The following is a 21,228-nucleotide window of genomic DNA, read 5'->3' as shown; positions in this document are numbered from 1 at the left end:
AAGCAAAGAATTTTATCAGCACAGTTTCAAATGAAAGGGGATTAGCAGCTAATGTTGAAATTGTTAATCTTTCTTATTAAAATAATTTTGATGAGAGTGTTTAGCCTGAAAGAGGTTTCTGGAACATCATTTACCATTAAAACAGCTATTTTCTGAAGCTCAGTATGAATTTGTCTAAGTTTGACAGCAGGGTGCAAATATTTTTTAAATGAATGAATATTTGATGGGAGCTAAGGCTGTTCATATGTGAGCTGATGCCGAGCTACTTGCTGTGTGCATATTCCTAGAATGTGTAGCAGAATGGTAGTTCAATATCCATGTTACCAAAGTGAAGATGTCTACTGAGATAACAGAAAAAAGCTACAGCAGAAAAATCTGAGAATTGAAATTGCACCCAAGGCTGTATCTGCATGCATCTGATTAGCAGGTGGGAGCCCAGTCAGAATCGGGTGCTAGATCTTGGTGATATTTTTATGACATGTAAAAAGTCTATAATTATGTTGGGTAAAAATGTTACCTCATGTTTAGCTAGGCATTCTTACTCCTTTAAATGGTAGTATATTTTCAGTTTTCATATATTTTTAGTAGTCTCATGTGTCTTGAGATGAGTATTCAGAAGTGGGTGCTTTATATCCACACGTATGCTTGTGTACAAATACCATGTACAGCAACAGTATTCTCATATAAGTATAGATAAATATTTGTGAGCAGAGGTATAATATATACGTCTTTTAAATGTTAATGAAAAACTACATGGCATTTTAAATTTTAAAACTTTTCCTTGCAATATTGCAATTTTTGTCTCTTACAGCAGTGTACAAATGAAGCTGACAAAGCTGTTTTCACTCCTCAGGATGAGAAAATTGCAAATATGTAGTGACATAAATGGTGAAAAGCAAAACAGTGATAATTTACGACATTTAATTTGCAGTGGTCTCAGCCATACTCAGATGTACGTTAAAGAACTCTATTAATTTGCCTGTGTCCCATTACAGAAAATAAAGCTAATGTAAGACATGTCACATGTCTTTACCAGTGACAAATCTTACCACCAGGATAGATAGAGATCATTTAAATACTTTGATTATGACACTATTTGCATGAGTAAATGGACTTTGTATAAAGCAGCAACCCCCAGGTATGTGATCTACCATGAGGTTACTCCAGGCTTTACTTCTGTGTGGACCATGTTGAAATTTCATTGGGTTCACTCAGAAAATTGCAGGTTGAACTAGCCTTATATCTTCAGTCCTACAAATGTTTTTTGCAACAGTCTTGCAGATAGAGTGGTACTGTAGCAGAAAGTGCTGTACACTTTGTACTACAGTCTACATTCATCAGGCAAAATCAAAGGGGTATAGCTTAAGGGGTATAGCTTAAAGGGTATAGCTTAAGCATAGCAATTGTTAAATAACATGCAGTAACAATACCTGAAGGAGCACTTTCATTATAAAATCATGTTTTGAATGTATTATAATTATGTGTTAGGTCAAAGACATCAAGGGTTCTTCTTTATCTGTAAGAATCATAACAAACCATGTAGACCACAACAGTCAGAGACAGTTGCCATGCTAGTGCAGTAGGCTGGTGTAGCTAAGAGGTGGAATTTGTCAAGGGTGAAGTTAATGCAAAATCCAAAACCAAAGCTCTTCTAAATGCAGGAGTTTTTCTGATACCAGTATTTATCTACTGCTTTAGTAGGAAGGCATTCAGAAAAGTTGGTTTGATTAACCACAGCAACCACACAGAAGCAGCAACATAAATTCCCCTGGGCAGTGCTGGCTGACAGCAGGAGGGAGGTGGGGCTACTTCTCACCTGCCTGTGAAAAGTGCTTTCTTTTTTCCTCATTGCCTCCTTTGACCTATTGGTGTCTTTGTTTGCACTAGACTGGTTTGACTGAAAACATTATAATAGTTTCTAACTACTATTAATGTAGAAAATATACTGATGGTGCCTAATAACTTTACTTGTTCTGGAAGTCCAGAAATTACTTTTGTGTCATTTAAAGTTCTGCATGAGTCAAGAAAACTCTGCGGTATGTGAGTGTATGCACCAAGCTTTGACTTACCGTATGTGTATCCTCACAACTGAATTGGGAGAAACCTTGTCCTTCAGGTAGGATTCTGGGGCCTGATATAAGGAATTTTGATGCAAGTCACTGAGAGGCTTTCAACTCACTTCAGTAACCAAAATAATAATAAGTCAACTCTTACATAGCACTTTTGATCAGTAGGTTCAAAGCCCTTTTTAAAGGTCAGTATTATTATCCTGTCTTTTTAGTCCAGGAAGCTCAGGCACAGACAGGGAACTATCTTGACCAAGGCTAACCTTAAGGTCAGAAGCAGAGCCAGCCAGTATTAGACTTCCATTCGCTGATGTCTCTGTACTCTCCTCTCATGACTGATCATGTTGGCTTAAATAGAAAAAGTATCATATCGAAGGGTAATATTTTTGCCCTTATTTGTCCCTTATTAGTCTTTTTTAATACATAAAAGCATAAAGGAGTTCTACACTTGGGTTCATCAGATTTGATTCTGTGCGCTTAGTTTTGGCCTCAGTATCTAAGACCAAACTATTCCATATTTGGAGAGCTGGCTGAAAGATATTAAATACACATTGGAAAAACTTGTAAAAACCAAACTGAGGGTGTGCAGTTACCTTAAGATGGAAAACGATGTCATTGACTAATTTTTCTAGAGCCTCTTCTGGACTAGAAACAGTTTCTTTACAGAATATGTTCTCGATCTGCTAGATCTTTAGCTATCTCAGACATGGACACATACATTTAATTTTAGGTTCTTTATTTTGCTTTTTCCTTCTGTACAGCAGTGAGCTGTACTTGCACTGTCTCCTCAAAACTACTACTGTCATTCTCTCAATGTTTTCTCCTTGGTTCAGCATGTGAAGGAAAATGTTGCAAGGAGAAGAAACCACACATGAAGGAATGTTGACAGTCATCAGTTATGACCAAAATTTGCTTCTTCCCATAGCATTTTCTTAATTTGCTATGTTCTGTTTTTTGTTTTTCTGACTTTCTTTCTTTACAATAGTGTCATCTTTCATCATTTCGCTTCTTTGTTGACCTCTACAGTCTGTTCGTGGCTTCTTTTTCTGTCCTCTTTCACACTGTCTTTCCCTGGTTCTTATTTTGCCCTCTGACACTTCAGATATTTTCATCTATGGATTAGACCAGTGTTCATCAAACTTCTTTAAAGTGTTATGCCCTACTGGCTCCCATGGAAACCCAAAAGTCCCAGGAGCAGGTCGGATGTCTTCAGCTTATGCATTTCTAAAGCTTTTGTACCACCACTTCACAATCCCTTTCGAATGCTTTCATGAGAAAAATATTTGAGAACCACTAAGCTAGGCCAACCTCAGCTGAAAATCCTATGGAGTGGAGATAAAAGGTTGCCTAAAAATGGGAGCCTTCCTCTAGACTTGGGAGCTGGGTAGATGCCAGCTGCACATTTCTCATGCCCAGCATCGCTGAGTCTCCTGTTGCATGTTGGTTTGATGTGGCTGTGAGTGTGACTTGGAAGGGGTAGGGCAGAAGTCAGTAATGTCATCTCCCACAGTCTTCTCCATTAAGTCCTGAAAGTACTTTTGTGGAAAGGGAGTTTCTTCTCTGCTTTCTGCCCTCACTGGCAGTAGGGTTGGTTCTCTGCAATTTGCAATGTGGAAACATAGAACTTCCTAGGTCAGGGATGTGGTTCCAAAGTGGTCTTGAATGTGAAGATCTGACCGTCGAAGATGTTGGTGTGGTTTCAAGTTTCTTGTCTCTGACTGTTAAGGGAGTTCTCTAAGGAAAAGACTGATTATCCAGTCTGTTCTTTTACTGCTTTTTCTCACAGGTGACCATATGTTTACTTGCGCTTATGCATATATCTGCTGCTAGGCTGTGGGTATAGCGTGGATTGCAAGACTTCTAGGATTTCATATTGCATATTCTGAATTTTCACGTAAACCTCTGTGTGTTTGTGTACAAACTCTCACTACCAGTTTAGATATTCCCCACCCCCCCACCCCCCACCCCAACCACTGAAAAGCAGAGGGATTTTCCTTTATGAGTTATAATTCAGTCCTGGAGAAGCACCTGCTCACTTTTATTCACATATTTAAGAAGAGTAGTAAGAGTGTTACTGCCTATCCCTTTGCTCTAAGGATGTTATGTCTTTAGAAATAATATTTTTCTTTCTACCCTCAAGATGGCCACCGTCTAGCAGAAGCATAAATTGCTAGACTATCTATAAATCACATCATGTGCTCTATCACTTTGATGTACTTGGTCATGGTTGCCTGGGTTTTCCTAGTCTTATTATCTCTGAAGAATTTGACCATGCTTGAAGAGAAGATTATTTTTAAACATGACGTTTTCAGAATTCTATATTTATCTCTTAGCAATCTTTATATATAGTAAATGAAGATGACTATACAAATGCTCTGAAAAGAAACACAGACTTTATTTCATTAAAATCTAAATTTGCAAATACAGTACCCAACTGGGAACCCAAATTTAGATGCTTAATTGAGTTAGCAGGGATTGGAGAGGAAGAAGGCAGGGAATTTGGTTTTCTGTTTTCAGCCAGGTAATTACTGTGTAGTAATATACTTCTAAAGTTTTAATTTCAGACATAGGACATAATTAGCATGCATATAAATGAATTACAGAAATGTCTTGGATTGTGGTATGATGCTCAAAGCATTAGTAAAAAAAATAATGTGAGAAGAAAGGATCATCTCAAAAATCGGTTTAAAGTGTAAAAAGAAAATGTCAGTTTCCTCTGAGAATGGAATTGGGTGTCAATGTTTATCACAGAGTCAAACAACTTGATTTGTCTATTTCATGCAGTTTTTCTGCTACTTTTTATTCAGTAGCTTGAGCTTTTACTTTTTAACAAAGCTACCAGAAACATTTCCCAAAATGTCTCAGTTGATGAATCCAATGACACTATCCTTGGCATCAGTTCCTATACTGCAGAGTTTTCTTTAATGGGGAGGTTTGGGGTTTTTTTGTTTGGATTTATTTTTGTTTTTAAGAAATGTCATAACACATCCCATGCTGTGAAATAGCAGTATTTGGCTAAGAGGTTTAGCCCTTCATTTTTTGAAGTATCATTCTTCCCTTATTTAAAGGCTATTTATGGTATGTGAAGCCTAACATAAGACCTACAGAAAGCCTGGAAACTGATTTTGGCTAATTCGTCTTTTAAATCTTTATTATTTAGTTTGGCATGTCTTTGTATAAGCAGAATCTAATGTGCATAAATTAAATTCCTCTACTCATCAACCACTTAAACCCTGTGCTTCTAAACAACCCCCCCAAAACAAAACCTGTTCTAATGTCATTAAAATCAGAACATTTGGTACGCTGTGGTTACAAAAATGTTATCAGATTCATGAAGGTTACGTGACCTTTGGTCTTGTTTATAAACATGATCATGGGAAAGGAAAAAAACAACAGTCAAGAAGACTGAGTTCTGAATTTCCATGCAAAATCGGTGGTTTAGGGGCATATTCTGTGACCTTGTGAAATTCACGTCAATGTTTCTGCCCTTTTATTTTTGCATCTGTGGAACAGCAACGGTGCTTGCCTCCCCTGCAGAAGTATTGTGAGTACTTTCAAACAGTTGGACAGAAGGAGCTGTAGAAATAGAGAGATTGTAAGGGAGCTAATTATATTCCTTTTATGGTAATCATCTTCTCCTTTTTGTTGAGGTGTATTTCAAGCAAAGTAATTGCAGGGGTGAAACTGCAGAGGCACAATTTAGATTTCAAGAGAGGGGGTAAGAAGGAGGAGATGAGGGTGGTTGTATTTTAAGACCTAGAAGACACCATTAAGCAGCTGATAGTCCTTGAGAAGGGATTCTTTGTGGAGGGAATTTCTTTGTCTTCTGCTGTATTTAGAGAGCAAGATAGAGTAAATATTTCATAATTAAGCATTCTCTTTTTTTTATGTTTTATTTCTCAACTATGTTTACTTTTAAAAACATACCTGCCGGTATCAGTCTGATTCAAGCAATGTTTAGCATAACATGTATGTTACAAGATTTCCTCCAGAGCTGAAAAGCTTCATTAGTCCACACCAGGTTGTATGCAGCTATTTCATTGAGATTTCATTGAGCACCTTTGGCAGCTGGGAGCTGCAAGAAAAGGGATTAGCAAGTGTTTGTCTGACACACACTGATCCCAGCACCTGCTGATTGGATTGAAGTAATCCTTTTACAAGTTACAAAACTCTATTATCAGAGCATTAAGAGAGGGGGAGGCAGTGATATACGCTACATCAAGGGTATATTAATTTAGGTAAACAGAATGTAGGTTGCCATTTAATGTACTTGTGAATTACAGTCATTCTTGCAAAAGTTGCATGATAGCCTAGTCTGGTACATAATGCCAGGCACTGCTCATGCAAAGATGATACTTCTCTAGAAACCCAAGGGCAATCATTTAAAATTATTTTAGACGGCATGCTTAAAGCACAATTGCTCTCTAGGTACATGCTTAGTTGTTTAGAGTAATCTTTACATCTGCCCTTTACATCTAAAAATATAAAATTGAAACTATGGAATGACATTTTTTTATTGTTGGCTGACATCACCATGGAACTTATTTCCAAATAATACAACCTATTTGAAACAATCTAGGGATATGATTCTTAACCAAACTGAAAGGTTGCTGTGACAGAGAATTCCCTTCCTCTGTTTTGTTTTTAGTTTTCCTTCATCACCTACCATATTGTGTATGATAGTAGTAGTGGTTTATGCCAAATTAATAGCAAAGCTTCATAGTAGTTTTCTTATTTACTTAACTAAATAAATACTTAATTGAAAAGGGTTCAAAACTATTATTTTCAGTGGTATAATCAGGTACTGAGAAATATGAGAAATATTACAAAAAAAACACGTTATGGTAGTAATATGGCTGCAAAAACTGAGGAGTAAAAAGAATTTCTCAGTGTATTTTATCAAGGCAAACTACAAATTTGCAGGTTTTGTTTTCCTAGATTTTTTCATCTGTGGTTACTTAGTTCTAACCAATAATGTCAGGACATCCAGGATGGCACAGGACACGTTAGAAAAGAGAAAGGAGCCTTCAGCCTGAAATGACTTACTAATCAGATGATGAAATCTTGGCTACAGTAAAGTCAGGAGTGTTACCATTGAGAGTAGCAAATGCAGAACACTCCCCAGGGTTGAAAGTATGTGAGACTTTATAGCCAGATGTTACTTACTGAGATTTCTTCCAGATACAAGCTCTGTGAGATACTGACAATGAGTTGCCACAGTGGGATTTTTATTTTTATATGTATGTATATATATATATACTCAATGTAACTAGCCCAATAAAGTCACATTTCTCTACCATTAATGTTGAAAACTTGATTTGCCATGTTAGAACAAAAGCTAATGCTTTTAATGACAGATATACAGTGACATTTCAGAGATGGAGCTGGTCTTGATAACAGCTGTAGGCTGTGCATTATTGAGGGTTGGTTGGATCAGAGCATCAGAAACATCTATGGTGCTTCAATAGAACTATAACTATTGGAAAAAACTGATTTTCTTAACATGTTAGTTGATCACAGACAAATCGGTTGTGATAGCACATCCCTCTTTTATTTAAGATCTGCTTTGTTAAGGAAGAAAGGTAGAAAAGATATGGGCATTGTTTGGCTCTGCTCTGGTGTTTTCTTCTATGTGGGGCACCACTGAGAGTATACTTCATGGAAGCAAGTGTGCTTGGCTCCCAGCCTTTGGTCTCTGCAAGAACACCATGGCAGCTCAGACAGAAGACTGACCTTGTCTATAAACAAGGAAGAGCCTAAAGTAACTTCAATATTACTATGACAAGGTTTTAAGAGATATGCGAAATTATTAGAAAATGTGGAGAAACATTATGGTCTGAATATGGTCAGGGTCATAATAGTGACATGGGGAGCTTTATTAGAGCAGATCTGGACAAGTTTTGGTGCACCAAAATAGAAGACTAAAGTAATCATAATTTTATAAAGGAGGAGTGTGGAGAAGGAAGGAGAAGAAGACAAATGAACCTTTCTATTGCTGTTCCCTGAGTCTGGACTCCAGCCCTGGAAAATAATGAAGCACCTATTAAAAAAGAAATTGCTGATTATCTAGCAAGAGATTTTTCAAGGGCATAAAAGGGAGATAAGCGTGAGGGTCTCATTTAAGAGGATGGAGAAGGCTGGAGTCTTTCCTTTGTGCATTTGCTAATCTCCTCCATCCTTTCCATTGGATATTGCACAATGAGTAAGAATGTGCGCAATTATACAAAGGATAAATCTTGCCTCAACAAACTTGATTGCTTTTTATTTAACCAAAACTACAAAACCAGTAGATAAAGTAAAAACAACAGATGCCATTTATCTAGATTTTAATAAAGCCTTGAAATGGTCTTATGAATAGTTAATTGAAAAATTAATATCATTTCTTTAGAAGACAGTTATGTGGATTGAAATGTGGCTAAAGGATGATACAAAAAAAGGAATGATCAAAAGCTATGTATGGGAGTGTTGGGCAGAGTACAGGAACTGCTGTTAGATCTAGTTATATTCAACTTTTTAAATAATTAGCTGGAAGTGGGTGGCAGTGATAATAACTTTTACAAATGGTATCACAGTGTAAAGTTCTGCCCAGAATTGATGACAGAAAAGTAATTCAAAAGTTGGAAACTTTAGACCTGAAAACCTGTACAACAAATAAAGTTAAATTATATTTGAAGAGTCACAAGAAGAGATTTCTGTAGTTTTTATAGATCCTTTATTTCATGATTTGTGAAGATCGTGAATTATACACACGAAGATCTTAAATATATACAAGTGGAAATTATACAGACGAGCAGTATTCAGTGTAAGCAGACTTAGGTTAAAATAAATGGATTGGTGATAATTGGTAGCAAATTAAATTTGCAATAGAAAAGCAGTACTGTAGACATTCCTGTGCAAAAGCCATCTCAGATGAGGATTACTATTCCTTATTGAAAATATTTGAGTATTTCCAGAAATACAGTGTATAGTCAGAACAGTTTGTATCCAAAGATATAGTAATAAACTTTGTTTTAGGCTTCTATTTTAGATACAGGGCACCTAAATGTTAGAAAGTTTCTTAGTGAGGTCAAAGAAGCAAAGCATTATTTGAGGGCCTGGAACTGGGTTACCAGATAGGCTTCTTTTGTCTGAATTGTACAGCACTGCGAGTAATATGAGTGGGAACAGAGATATTTAACATGAAGCCACTAATGAGGTATTAAGCCAGGAAAATGAAGGAGAAAATCATATGCTGTGTTGAAAGCAAATTGTCTTTTTCCAGAAAAGTATTCCTTTTACATATAGTCAATGCAATATGTACAGAAGAACATAAAGAAGTTTAAGCAGAATAGCAAAAATGCTGGTGTGTCCTGTGCCAGAGCAATGTAGTCTACAAGTTAGGAGGAACAAAGGCAAAAAAAGCACTTTTACTTAAGTCAGTTGGAGAGAATAACAAAACGTTTCAAGTATGGCTATTTAGTGCACAATTTGCTATATAATAGCTAAGGCAAATTCTCTCCTCTTCAAATTCCTTCTGAGGAATCCACTGAAGCATCATAGCACTGTCTGGCCCTCTGCGTGGCTTAACCAGCAGTAGTTTGAAAGCAGTGGCTGTCACAGATGAAAGGTGTGGATTTGAGAGGTCTCTGTTCACAAGGATTAAGATAATGTTCCCTCCACTTCTTCAACTGACATTTGAGAGTCGATTAGACCTGTTGAGATCTGTCAATTTAAGAGTTGGTGATCTTTTCAGTAGAAGAGACATGCTCAGTCGTGAAAAGGGTGTTTAATGAAGTACCATATAGGAAGTATGTTATCAAAAATAATTACTTTTTGTAAAAGCTGAACATCAGCTAACAAAACAGGTGTTTTTAAAACAAGTATCTTGGCAGATACAAGTGATACTATCTGTGAAAAAGGTACTCGGTCTCTTCTCCCAAGTAACAAGTGAGAGGACAAGAGGAAATGGCCTCAAGTTGTGCCAGGCGACATTTAGACTGTATATGAGGAAAAATTTCTTCATTGAGATGGTTGTCAAGCACTGGAACAGGCTGCCCAGGGCAGTGGTGAAGTCATCCTCCCTGGAAGTATCTAGGAGATGAGTAAATGTGGTGTTTAGGAGTGGTGGACTTGGCAGTGCTAGGTTAATGGTTGGACTTGATGATCTTGAGGGTCTTTTCCAACCTAAACAATTCCAAAAGTCTATGATTTGGTGATTGACCAGATAATAAGAGGAGTCTAATTGTTATATTTATTAAAAAAAATAAGTGAAGAAAACTGAAGTGGTTTGACACCATATTATAACATCCACTGAGTACTCAGGAAGTTTTAGCAAAGCTGAGCGAGGCTGCTGTGTTCTGTCCTTGTACCTGTGTTCAGGCACACTGAATTTGTCTTGTTATTTGCCACTGGCATTGGTTCTCTTGGCCAGAGATTCATTGTCGCTGGGACAGCTTTTCATCCTCTGGCTGAAAGCCCATCTTTTCCCTTTCAACAGGCATGTCTCACACAATAATAATAGATTTTATAACACATCCTGCCTCTCCATGTAATGTTGATGCATCCTTCTTGTCTTCATAACTTGTTTGTTAGCAAGAGTATCTTATCTGTGTATGCAAGGGAAGGTATGAACTGGGTTACCAATTGTCCTTTCAGGTAGGCCCTATAGAAGGAAAAATATGACTTAATGAAATTTAAGATGATGTGAGAATCATCTTAATGATCAAGAATCAAGAGATGCCTCCAAGCAGACAGTGTTTGTTTAAATAATAGCATGTTAAGGGACTTGTCTTGATGTGGACATATTGGTGAGACCAGACCTACTTTTTTTCAGCAGGTTTTGAGAAACATTACAATAACAGTGGTGACAACTTCTATTTATTTTACCTGCTGCTCTGGGACAAGAAAAATCATGTGCATGTTTGACATGTTGGTAATGAATTTCTTTTGTACCAGGCAAATGCTGCAGAATGTCTTATGAAAACATCCTAATTAAGGAGTGGATCTGAGTAGACATACAATCTCTAAAATATCAGAAGTTCCACTCAATTTAATGTACATCCAGCAGCTCCCAAGGGAGTGTTTCAAAATCACTAAGCTTCTGTTTAGCAAAATGGGGATGAGTATAGGGGCTCTGAAGGGCTGTAAATGAAACATTACTTAACTCTGAGGGAATTGTCTGATTCCTGAATGTTTTAAAGCAAGCTTCTTTCTCTGTAGCTTTTTTAAGCAAGTGTAAAGCAGATGTTCACATTGTGCAGAGCCATCCATGGGTCTGTTCAAATAGTTAACCACCTTTTCAAGATCTGTCAGGAAGTGCTCCATGAATCTGATCCATGTGATGCAGGTGCTGAAACTACCCAGAAGTTGTTGTCTGATTGAAGTAAAGATTTCAGTGTGTTTTCATTTGAACATTCATTTCTCTTTACACTCAGGATTCCCTGAAAAAGTAAGGTAAAACTAAAGAATATCTCGTTAGAGAAGTTATTTAAAAATTCATGTGCTCTAAAAGCAATCAAATTACCTTAACCGTGTCACATTTAACAATTTAAAAAGAAAATAAAATTTCTTTTTAAAATGCAGTCCTTGAAATCATCAAATAGACAAGATGGAGCCAACAGGAAGCTTCTTACTACATACAACCATTCCTTAGGAATCAAATGTTTATGGCCATTTGCCTACCGCTTCATGTATTTTAGAGACATTCAGTGTTGGCAGTGTATCTGCATAAAACGTCTCTGAAGTCTATGGGACATTGTGATGGGCATGTCAAAATGAATCAGATTTTAAAACTGTGGTTTAAAATGGGAAGATGCTACAGGCTGGTCCTTGACTGCCTGATCTCTGCCTGCTGCATGCTAAAAAGCTGCTCTGAAGCCAGGAGTCTTGGCTCGGTGGTATTGTAAGATATTGCGCTTTTTTTCCTGTTGCCTCATAAAAATTCTGACATTCCAACTAGTCTGCACAGGAGGGATTATCTTTTTTTTCTTTTTAGGATGTTCAGGGTACATATCCAGGCACAGATTTAGCAGGAGAAAAGAATGGGATCTTTAGCCTCCCTCCTTTCCCCAGTAGCAACAGCCTTTTGGGAAAGACAAGTAAACTACGAGAGGGTGGTTTCATCCTGTTAACTTGTGGATTAAGGCTGGGAACATGTTAGCTCCCCTGATGCACGGTGGGGCTATGTAACTCTCACTGTTCCCTGTCCATCAGGTCACAGCTCTGTCCACTGTGATGCTTTTTCCTTCATTATAGAAAAGAAGCAATTGCACAGTAGGTGTTTTGATTGTATCTGGGCCAGCACTATGTTTTACCTCCTTTAGAAACCTTTCTTTTAACACAATATATTTCTGTGTCCTTAAAGATATCCTTTCTGGAAGCGTCACTTCTTGAATTGCTTTTCAGTAACAAGATTGATTTACAAATCTCTTGTAAAGACACACACACCCAACAAACCCTGCACAAAACAAAGCTGTGTGTCAGGGGCTCTTTTGTAGCATTCAAGCTGCAAGAGAGAGCAGTATCCTGCTTCGCTGGTCGGGTGAGAAGCATGGTGGAGTGACAGCTTTAGCAGAACTCCCATTTGGCGGAAGACAAGCTGCAAGCTTTTTGCACCTTCTGTTAAACCTGCTGAGAGGGCATGAGAGCCTTTCTTCTTTAAAGCAAGCTTGGGAAGAATTCGGCATAACAGAGCTTGTCTGTGGAAAAGGTTTTCTAAGCAATTAAACTGCTTTTTGTACTTTTCAGTGAATCCTTTGCATGAGCTTTTTCTACACAAGTTTTTTTTCTGCAGATTGGGCTGTATTAGTGAGTCCTCCATCAGGAGCTGCTGTGACTGATGTTTGGGACAGAGCCACTCACAGCCCTGCTCCCGACCCCCCACCCAGACTCTGAGCCTGGCCCCTAAACTGTCCCTTTTTTAATCAGTTTAAGGGTGTTAATTTCCATCTACCTTGCTCAGCCAGCCTGTAGCAGACCCCTGCTGTAATGTCACCTGTCCCTACCCTCCCTTCAATCCTGACCCGTAAATAGGCTCTCATTCGGCTCATCATCCATCCTCAGGCAGAGCTCCACGCACTCCAGCTGGTCATTGCCATAATGGGCAATACCCCCTCCTTGTCTCCCCTGCCTATCCACTCTAAAGAGTATGTACCCTTCCATTCCAGCACTCCAGTCATAGGAGCCATCCCACCATGTCTCAGGTGATCCCGGTAAGATCATAGCCCTGCATGCATACATAATGTCTCTAACTCCTCTTGCTTATTCCCCATGATCTGTGTGTTTGCACAGAGGCATTTAATTTGGGCCCACAATGAAGCTGACTTACTGGCTGGAGTAGCTGCAATTCCTTTGTGCTGCTCTTTAGCTACTCTCTTACTGTCCTGCAATCCCCCTCTAGGCTCTGGGCATCTCTTGGTGGCATTGGCATCAGACTGGTAGGGGTGGGATGGATTGGGGTTCCCATCCCCTGGAAAGATGACAGGCTGTATAAGGTAATTTGGCTGTGTAAGTAGGCTTACAGTAGCAGGTGATCACTTGCTTAATTTTGACATTAAAGCAAGGGGAAGATTTCTGGTTTTGCCCACCATTCCTCCTTTCTGCTGTCTTCCACTCTTCTACTTGGGTGATTTTCAGGGGTAAAGGAACAGGTTTTTATTTCACTTTTGGAAAACTTTGGAACCCAATTCCTGGTCCACTGCTGTAGTGCATCCTTAGGTTTGGGAGATCTGCAAAAACTTAAAACCGAACCAATATAGTCCGATGGGCCATCATTTTTGCCACAGCCAACTCATTTTTCTTTGGCGATGCTTCTTTTGGCTTTACTGAATGCCAGGTACAGTCTTTAGCAACATATATTAATATTAATTAACACCACTTTCTCAGTTGAAGGCCGTCTCTGTCCCAGACCGTGTGCAGGATGAGTGCCTAATGACCCGGTACTTGAGCCATGAAACTTCAGCCTGGCAATTTTTTAATTCTGGATCCATTGTGACATGCATATGTGTTTGAGGTTTTGTTTTAAAATCCTTCGGTTTGATGTGAGCTGCTGTTGTAGTAATTTTTATCAGTGGGCTTTTATTTCTTTTTCGTTGCCTGATGAAAGAGACGTTTAGGCTTACTTTTTCTAAGGACTAAAAAAGAAATAGCTTTCTCCTCAAGCTCAGTAGCTGAGGGGTTCATGCATTTGTTCTCTGTTAGCATTGGTACATGTGAGCATTCTCATTTTTTGTAGCACAAATAAGCTTCAAGTTAACTTTCTGGAATGAGTTAGCCATGTAAGACTGTTTTGCCCCCAAAGCTCAAGATTCTCATGGTTTCCATCCTGAGATACATACTTCTAGTTCATCTTTGAGCTTAGCTAAGCCAATACTTAATACAGTGTTCTTTTAATTCCAGTCGTACATGGAAGATCATCTGAAAAACAAGAATCGTCTGGAGAAAGAGTGGGAAGCTCTGTGTGCTTATCAGGCTGAACCAAATGCCACCACTGTTGCAGAGCAGGAGGAAAATATCCAGAAGAATCGCTCACAGGCTGTAGTACCATGTATGTACACTTTAATTCAGATGATTGCATTTGAAGTTCTTGAAACTTTTCTTAGTATCCTTTGCACAGTGGTTTGAAAGCTACAGATGACAGGTGAACATAATACACAATATATGTGTACTAGAAAACTGTAGCTACACCTATGGGCCGATTTCATAACCTGTTGTCATATCAGGCACTGTTTATCTCCCTGTAAATTGCATATATGTTACAAAAAAACACAACTATGTCACATAGCACTGCTGCTGCAGCTGTGCCATCCCATAAGATTCAATAGCCAGAGTGCTTTTCAGTGCTGGAATATACTTTCTGTGCAAGGGTGGCATCTGTAGCCATTCAACAGAAAGTTTGGTTTGTGTTTAAACAAGTAGGTATCATGTCCATCCAACACTAATACCAGCAGTCTATAAACATGGCTAGATGATCTGTTTATCAGATACTCAGCTGTACTGAATGAGCCCCTTTAGGCTTCATTGGATGAGCTTGCAAACTGGTTTCTCAATCTCTGCTAGGCTTAGGATAAAAAGAGAAACAGAAAAAACAAACCAACCAAACAAAAAGAGCAGCCCGTGTTTATATGCCTAGAATCTGCTCTTTCCTGTAAGCAGACACCTTTCTCATCTTGAAATAAAGCAATGCTTTCACACATATTAAGCAACCAATGAAACAAAACTGAAACTGAGATTATATGCATAGTCCACAGCAACAAAAATACCCTTAATCAGTGTGCCCACAATCCAGCTGGGTAGCTTAGCAAACATAGAAAGCTATTTTAATTTTTAAAGTGCCCTGAAAACATTTATTTCCCCTATGAGAGCATTGAGTAAGTACCGTTTCTCCTTTAGAAATGGGAAAATGACAGGTAACACATTAAGTAAATGTCAGAGCTGGATTTAGATTGAAAATTCTTTGGAAGTACATGGTAATTTAACTGAGCCCATCAGTTCTTGCATTACAGTTCAGCAGGGTTTGGCTCTCTTTTGGGCTCTTTTTGCAATACTTTGCTGTTTAAGAGAGGATTAGAGTTGTTTGGCTATATGTATTCATTCTCCTGAATAAATACAGTGCTGATCAAAAGCCTTCTGGGGCAACAGCAACAGTTTACTGACTTCCATATGTTTTCTGTGGAAAAGTTCCAAAGAAGTCATGAAAGTTGAAGGAATGCAAGACTTTCTGTGCTCTTTTCCGTCCAAAAAAAATGGCATTTAACTGACATGGTAGGATGTGAAAATGGCTCCATGATAATGTGAATTGATCCAAGTTAATCTTCCTGCTTAAAGTGTTCTTTTCAGTGTGGACTTACAGTCCGACCATCTTAACCTATTCCAAATCTCTGCTCATAAAAAAGTTTCTGATTGCTGCCTTAGAGAAAGCATGAAAGCTACAGGTGTTGCCAGAAATTGATGGTGGTTATTCAGCTGATGCAGGAGACATGTCTGCATGATTCAACAAGCAATAAGATAGGGACCCTCAGACCATTCTAGCTCTGAATCCAGAAGTGTCATATCTGCAGCAGTGCTAAAGAGCAGAGATTTTTATCTTGGGTGTCATGCCACACTAGAGACCTGAACTATTCTCAGAGATAAGATAGGCAGTCTCTTTTCATCAAATTGTACCATGTGGATGAATCAGCCTACGTTGATCAGTCTTCAGTTGACAAGTCTCTGCCTTTGCTTCTTCCATGGCATATTGTTATGCCTGTTCTTCACATTGTTGAGTCTAGACTGAATCAGTACTACCTGGGAAAGTATTTGGACATGGGCAGGGTGGCTGCAATTTATCTAATTTAATTAGAAGTATTTTAGCACATTTAAAATCCCTTAGTAATTTCACAAGAGTAAAATGCTGGGTTTTGGCTTTGTTACACTGTAGAAGCTTCTATTATAGCTATTAGTGCGCTGTGAATTTTTCTTTTTGACTGAATTGCACAGAATTACCTGCCCTCACTTTCTGAATTTGCTGCATACTGGTAAACAACTGTCATGTTATATCTTTAGAACTACTTTGATAATGGCTAGAGTGTGTGGCATAGAGTTTAAAAGATACTAAATTTTGATAAAGTGATGGTTATCGTAGATTCTAAGATTAGATAGAGATGAGAAAGAGCCCAGTTTGACCACTTTTCTTTTTACCATTCTTGACAATAAAACTGTAGCAAAAAGTCACAGATTTGCTTCATAATAAATTAAAAAGCAAAGCTGATATATTTTTGATATGCTACAAAGTTGTTATGCTACATTCAAAGTACACCTAAAGAGTAACATCTTGGTGGCATTTTGTTGCCCCTTTCATATTGATAATCACCATGACAAGATAGAACAAGGCTGCCAATTCACTTGAAAGATTTCATCTTAGGAAGGCTTTAAAGAAACTTTAATATCATGTTGTATTTACTTTGCATTTTTCTTTCTTAACCAGTCTTAAAATAACATGATATTATTTTTTAGTGATTACATAACTGATGTAATTTCTAGATTAACATTATCTTTAATCTCACAATTTTATCACAGTTTACTCTTATTCCTATCTTCTGTATTTGCAAGCAGCTTTTAAAATACTTGACACTGCACTGAATTAATTACTAGTTAAAAAAATTCTAACAATTGAAGTAACTCGGACCTTCTAGATTAACAAAACTGCATCGTTTTATCCAACCAACAAGCAGATTGCCATAATTTAGGCCAATGGGATACCTTTTTTTTCAGTATGAACACACAAGCAGCTCTGCATGTTGATGTCCAAAAAAAAAATCTTTCCAGGTTTTGTCTTCTCTACTTGTATCTCTGCAAAATGAAACTATCTCAGCAGGGTCAGTACTGTATGTTCTAATTTATGTGTACCATAAACATATGCAGGTATTTTAAACATTTGACAAGCAACTTTTTTCAGTAAACATCTGTCAAAAGCTGTCTTCTGTAGTAGTGACCATGGGTCATGGTATATAATAGAGCAGCCTGCTTACTGCTGTGCTTTGGTTTTCCTGCAAAGGAAGGCAAAGCGTCTGGGGGCAGAGTGTGTGCCCAGGTCTGAAGCTTGTGTGCAGTTAGAGCACAGCCAGGGAATGTGCAGCAGGAATGGGAACACCTGAGCAGAGGGTACTTGCTCTTGGTGTGTGCACTGTCCGTTTCAGTAATGCATGTAAAAATAATGCTGTGGAATCAACGAACTTGATTTCAGTTCAAATCTAAGAAGAGTTACGTTTTGCAAATAACCTATGAGCAAAATAATGATAATTAACAAGTTATGATTCTTTACAGTCTTCAGCCTGCTCCATTTTTTCTCCTCAGTAGTTCTTGAATTTCCTACTTCAGTGTAGTTCTGGACAGTGCTTTGTATGAAAAAAGAAAGGAAAAAAAGGTATCAAAAACGTATCAGTCTAGATTTACCTGTTTGGCTAGTTCAGGTCAGGTGTCCTGTCCCTGCTTCCTCCCGGCTTCCTGTGCCCCTCCTCACTGGCAGAACATAAGAGGCTGAAAAGTCCTTGGTCGGGATAAGCGCTACTTAGCAACAGCTAAAAACATTGGTTGCTATAAGCACTGTTCTCAGACTAAAGCCAAAGCAGAGCATTTCAGTAGCTACTAGGAAGAAAATTAACTCTCTCCCACCTGAAACCAGGACGTTGGTTTACGTTGACATTAATAGCTCTAGGATGCCTTCGTCTATCCTGTGTGAGCTTCAGATGCTGATCCAATCGGGTACAAGTCTTTAGGTATTGTGTCATACCTTTTATCCTTGTGCAATGTCTCATCTACTTTCCAGTTTTTCAAACAGTATGACATGTTTGTATTTAGCCAACTAATCAAGCTCCATTAACTTTAACCTAGTCCACGTGAAGAGATCTGTACATGGACGGCAAAACTTAGCTTTCTCAGTCTATAAACTGAGTATTTATATACTTTATATACTACAAAGTCATGTGTGTTTGCTTTATATTTTGTCTGTTATCGTCTATCCTTTATACTTCATAATATTTTATATCAATATTCACCTGTATGTTTTGCTTTTCTTTTAGCTGTGACTTGGCTGGAGCAATAGCAAATGCAAAGTAGTTCAGCATTTAGCAGTAGCTGTTGTAGATATTTGAAATGATGACTAGTTGTAACTTGGCCAGATTGCAGTAGCTAGTAACAGCATTTGTCTTTTCTCTCACTTCCTTATTATGGTCCCACTCCCTTCCTATTTATTCATCTTGCTTGCTTGCTTTTTAGACCAGTCATATATCTTCCTTTTCTATCATCCCCTTCCTTTTGTTTCCTGATTTTCCTGCTTCACTTTTTTTGCTTCTGACATAATCAATATGCAGTTTACAAAAAAAATCTTGTACGTTCAGCATTTTCTCCACAGTTGCTTATTGTTAACATAACAAACTGATGTCCATATATCTTTTTTTATTCTTTCTTCTTTTTCTGACTGTTTCTGAGGAGTTATTATGCTAGTTCCTAGAAGCTTTGAGGTGATAACAGGCATAGACAAGCACAATCTGTTCATTGTCAATATGAAAGCTTGCTGATGCAACTAAAGCACACATGGGTGCAAACTTGATACAGGCAGAAAACACATGTACAACCTTTTTTACACACTTTTAATTTTTTCCTGAGCACAAAGTCTCACCACCTTTTCACTGACGAAGACTTAAAATGTCTCACCCTCTGATTAACCCTCCATTGGATAATGATACAGCATGCTGAATCAGTGGCTCTGGACAAAACACTGTTTAAAAAAAAAGAAAGATCCTGAAGTTACTGATCTGACTCTTGACTTTTATTGGACAGTCACACTGACATCTGTATGCTAAATCCTGACGGATCATTGTCTACTCTCTCTCCCTCATCCCTTCAAGAGCATTTCATACATTTTCATTGGTGATTATTTCAAACACTTTTGCTGTCCAATGAATGGGGCTTATCCTGAGCACTTACTTAGCTTAAGATGTATGAGAGACCACATTCAGTGCATGTAACCTGCCTGTCTTCTGTGTAGCCAAAAGGTTTCAGAGCTGTAGTTCTTCAAGCACTTTGTGACAATGCTCATGATATATCTTCCTATAAAAAATCTTGGCTAGCTCCAGGATCTCAGATGACACAAGTTCATTTCTGTGTTTTGGATTCTTTGTGCAGTGGTGCCTAAGTAAGGTGGAAATGAATAATGTGTATAAAAGTGTCCCCTTTCTCATCTTCTTTTTCCTCCTGTTGTGTTGAAACCCAATCAGAGGAAATATGTGAATAGTAAAGAATGGCTCTTCATTCATTTGACATGACTTGTTCACCTCTAATCATATTCCAGGAGGAAGTTGCTCATGTTGGTGGGTTACATATTGTTGGTGAGGTTGAGTGACTATAATCAACATTCGTACAAGCACAACTTTGTCTTGCTTATATATTGAACTGACATGACATTATTGGTGAATAAACCTAAGCAGAGCCCAAACCTTCTGCCTCTACTTTCCTGTGTGGTACTTATAACACTTGATAACTCATTTATTGTTCCTCATTATTAAAATAATGATTGGTACTTAACAGTTTAAAAAGCCAACTTGTAATTCTGCTGTTGAGAATGGTGTCACAGGCCACAAGACAAGATACCAAGGGGGGCAGGGTGTATTCCTGTACTCTTATTTTATCGATTTGAATAATTGGTGGAAAGATCCTTTCAAAACATCAATATCCATGTTCAGCTTCAGAGGGTTACAGAAAGGGCAGCTCCACAACTTACCACAATATATGCTGCAGGGTGGGTTTGCTGAGAAGTATAAATCATGTTGGTTATGTATCATGTATAAGTTGTTTGAGATTCATATCTAAAGACTTAGACATCTCTCACATAAATTATCTGCACGTGGTCTGGTCTTTCTTTCTTTAGTCAGTGGAAAGAAACGGGCACTTCTCAAGTGCAATTTGGTCTGTTTGAGGCAGCTAAATCAGGATGAGATGATTCATGACACAGAAATATTTATTTTCTCTTAGCAGAGAGTGAGTCTAGATGACTGGAAGAGATGCAGACATCTGCATTGTCACTGTCTAAATACGGACAAATAGAAATCATCCATTACATATGTCCTGAAGTTAAAAAAAGGACTGGAGCTGGGGTGTACCAACTCTAAACATAGTTGAGCTAGCACCAGTAAAAATACAAGTTTAAAAGTACTAAAAGAATCATGACAGGGGGCAAACATGAGTAAGTGTCCTATGTCCAGAGCTTCTGTTTACTGGTGGTGTCTGAACTAGCTACGTTTCCAGCAGTGTAAGATACCACTACATGCTCCAGCCATACTTTTAGGTGCAGTTATCAGCATTTTCTCTCTTCCATGATTATCTCCAAGTCATATTGTCTCCCCACGTTACTAGCATAGTACCACACAGCACTGGCCTTTGATCAGGACAGATTAACTTACTGTCCAGCTCTCAACTGTACATTCATGTTCCTGCTGTTCATTTTACAGAGAACCCAGGCAGATAAAGTCCATCAGCTTACTACTTCCATAACCCTGAAAATGCAAGTGTTTTCTATAATACTAGTTTCTTCTAGTTATCTCTCTAGTTTAAAGCTTAAACTTCTTGAGCAATGGAGATTCCCCTTTTTCCTATGAGAGGTTGTAGCACATAATGTTGCATCTCATGAAGACATCCTTTCTGATACTCA

At 38.1% G+C, this 21,228-nt stretch overlaps 1 protein-coding gene across 3 annotated transcripts in view; it reads left to right on the top strand.

Moving 5' to 3' along the window:
• PTPRN2 (protein tyrosine phosphatase receptor type N2) overlaps positions 1–21,228 on the top strand; it is a 655,793-nt gene that overhangs the window by 578,570 nt on the left and 55,995 nt on the right. For all 3 annotated transcript variants that reach the window (XM_061468000.1, XM_061468001.1, XM_061467999.1), the window contains one exon: positions 14,442–14,589. In XM_061468000.1, coding sequence (XP_061323984.1) covers positions 14,442–14,589 — 148 coding nt within the window. The remainder of the gene's footprint in view (positions 1–14,441; positions 14,590–21,228) is intronic.

Source organism: Pezoporus flaviventris, unplaced genomic scaffold (assembly GCF_033815535.1).
Source record: "Pezoporus flaviventris isolate CSIRO_AGI_PZ_B2104156 unplaced genomic scaffold, CSIRO_AGI_Pfla_v1 ptg000047l, whole genome shotgun sequence".
NCBI lineage: Eukaryota > Metazoa > Chordata > Aves > Psittaciformes > Psittacidae > Pezoporus > Pezoporus flaviventris.
Note: the sequence above shows the minus strand (reverse complement) of the source record. Positions and strands in the feature narration are given on the sequence as shown.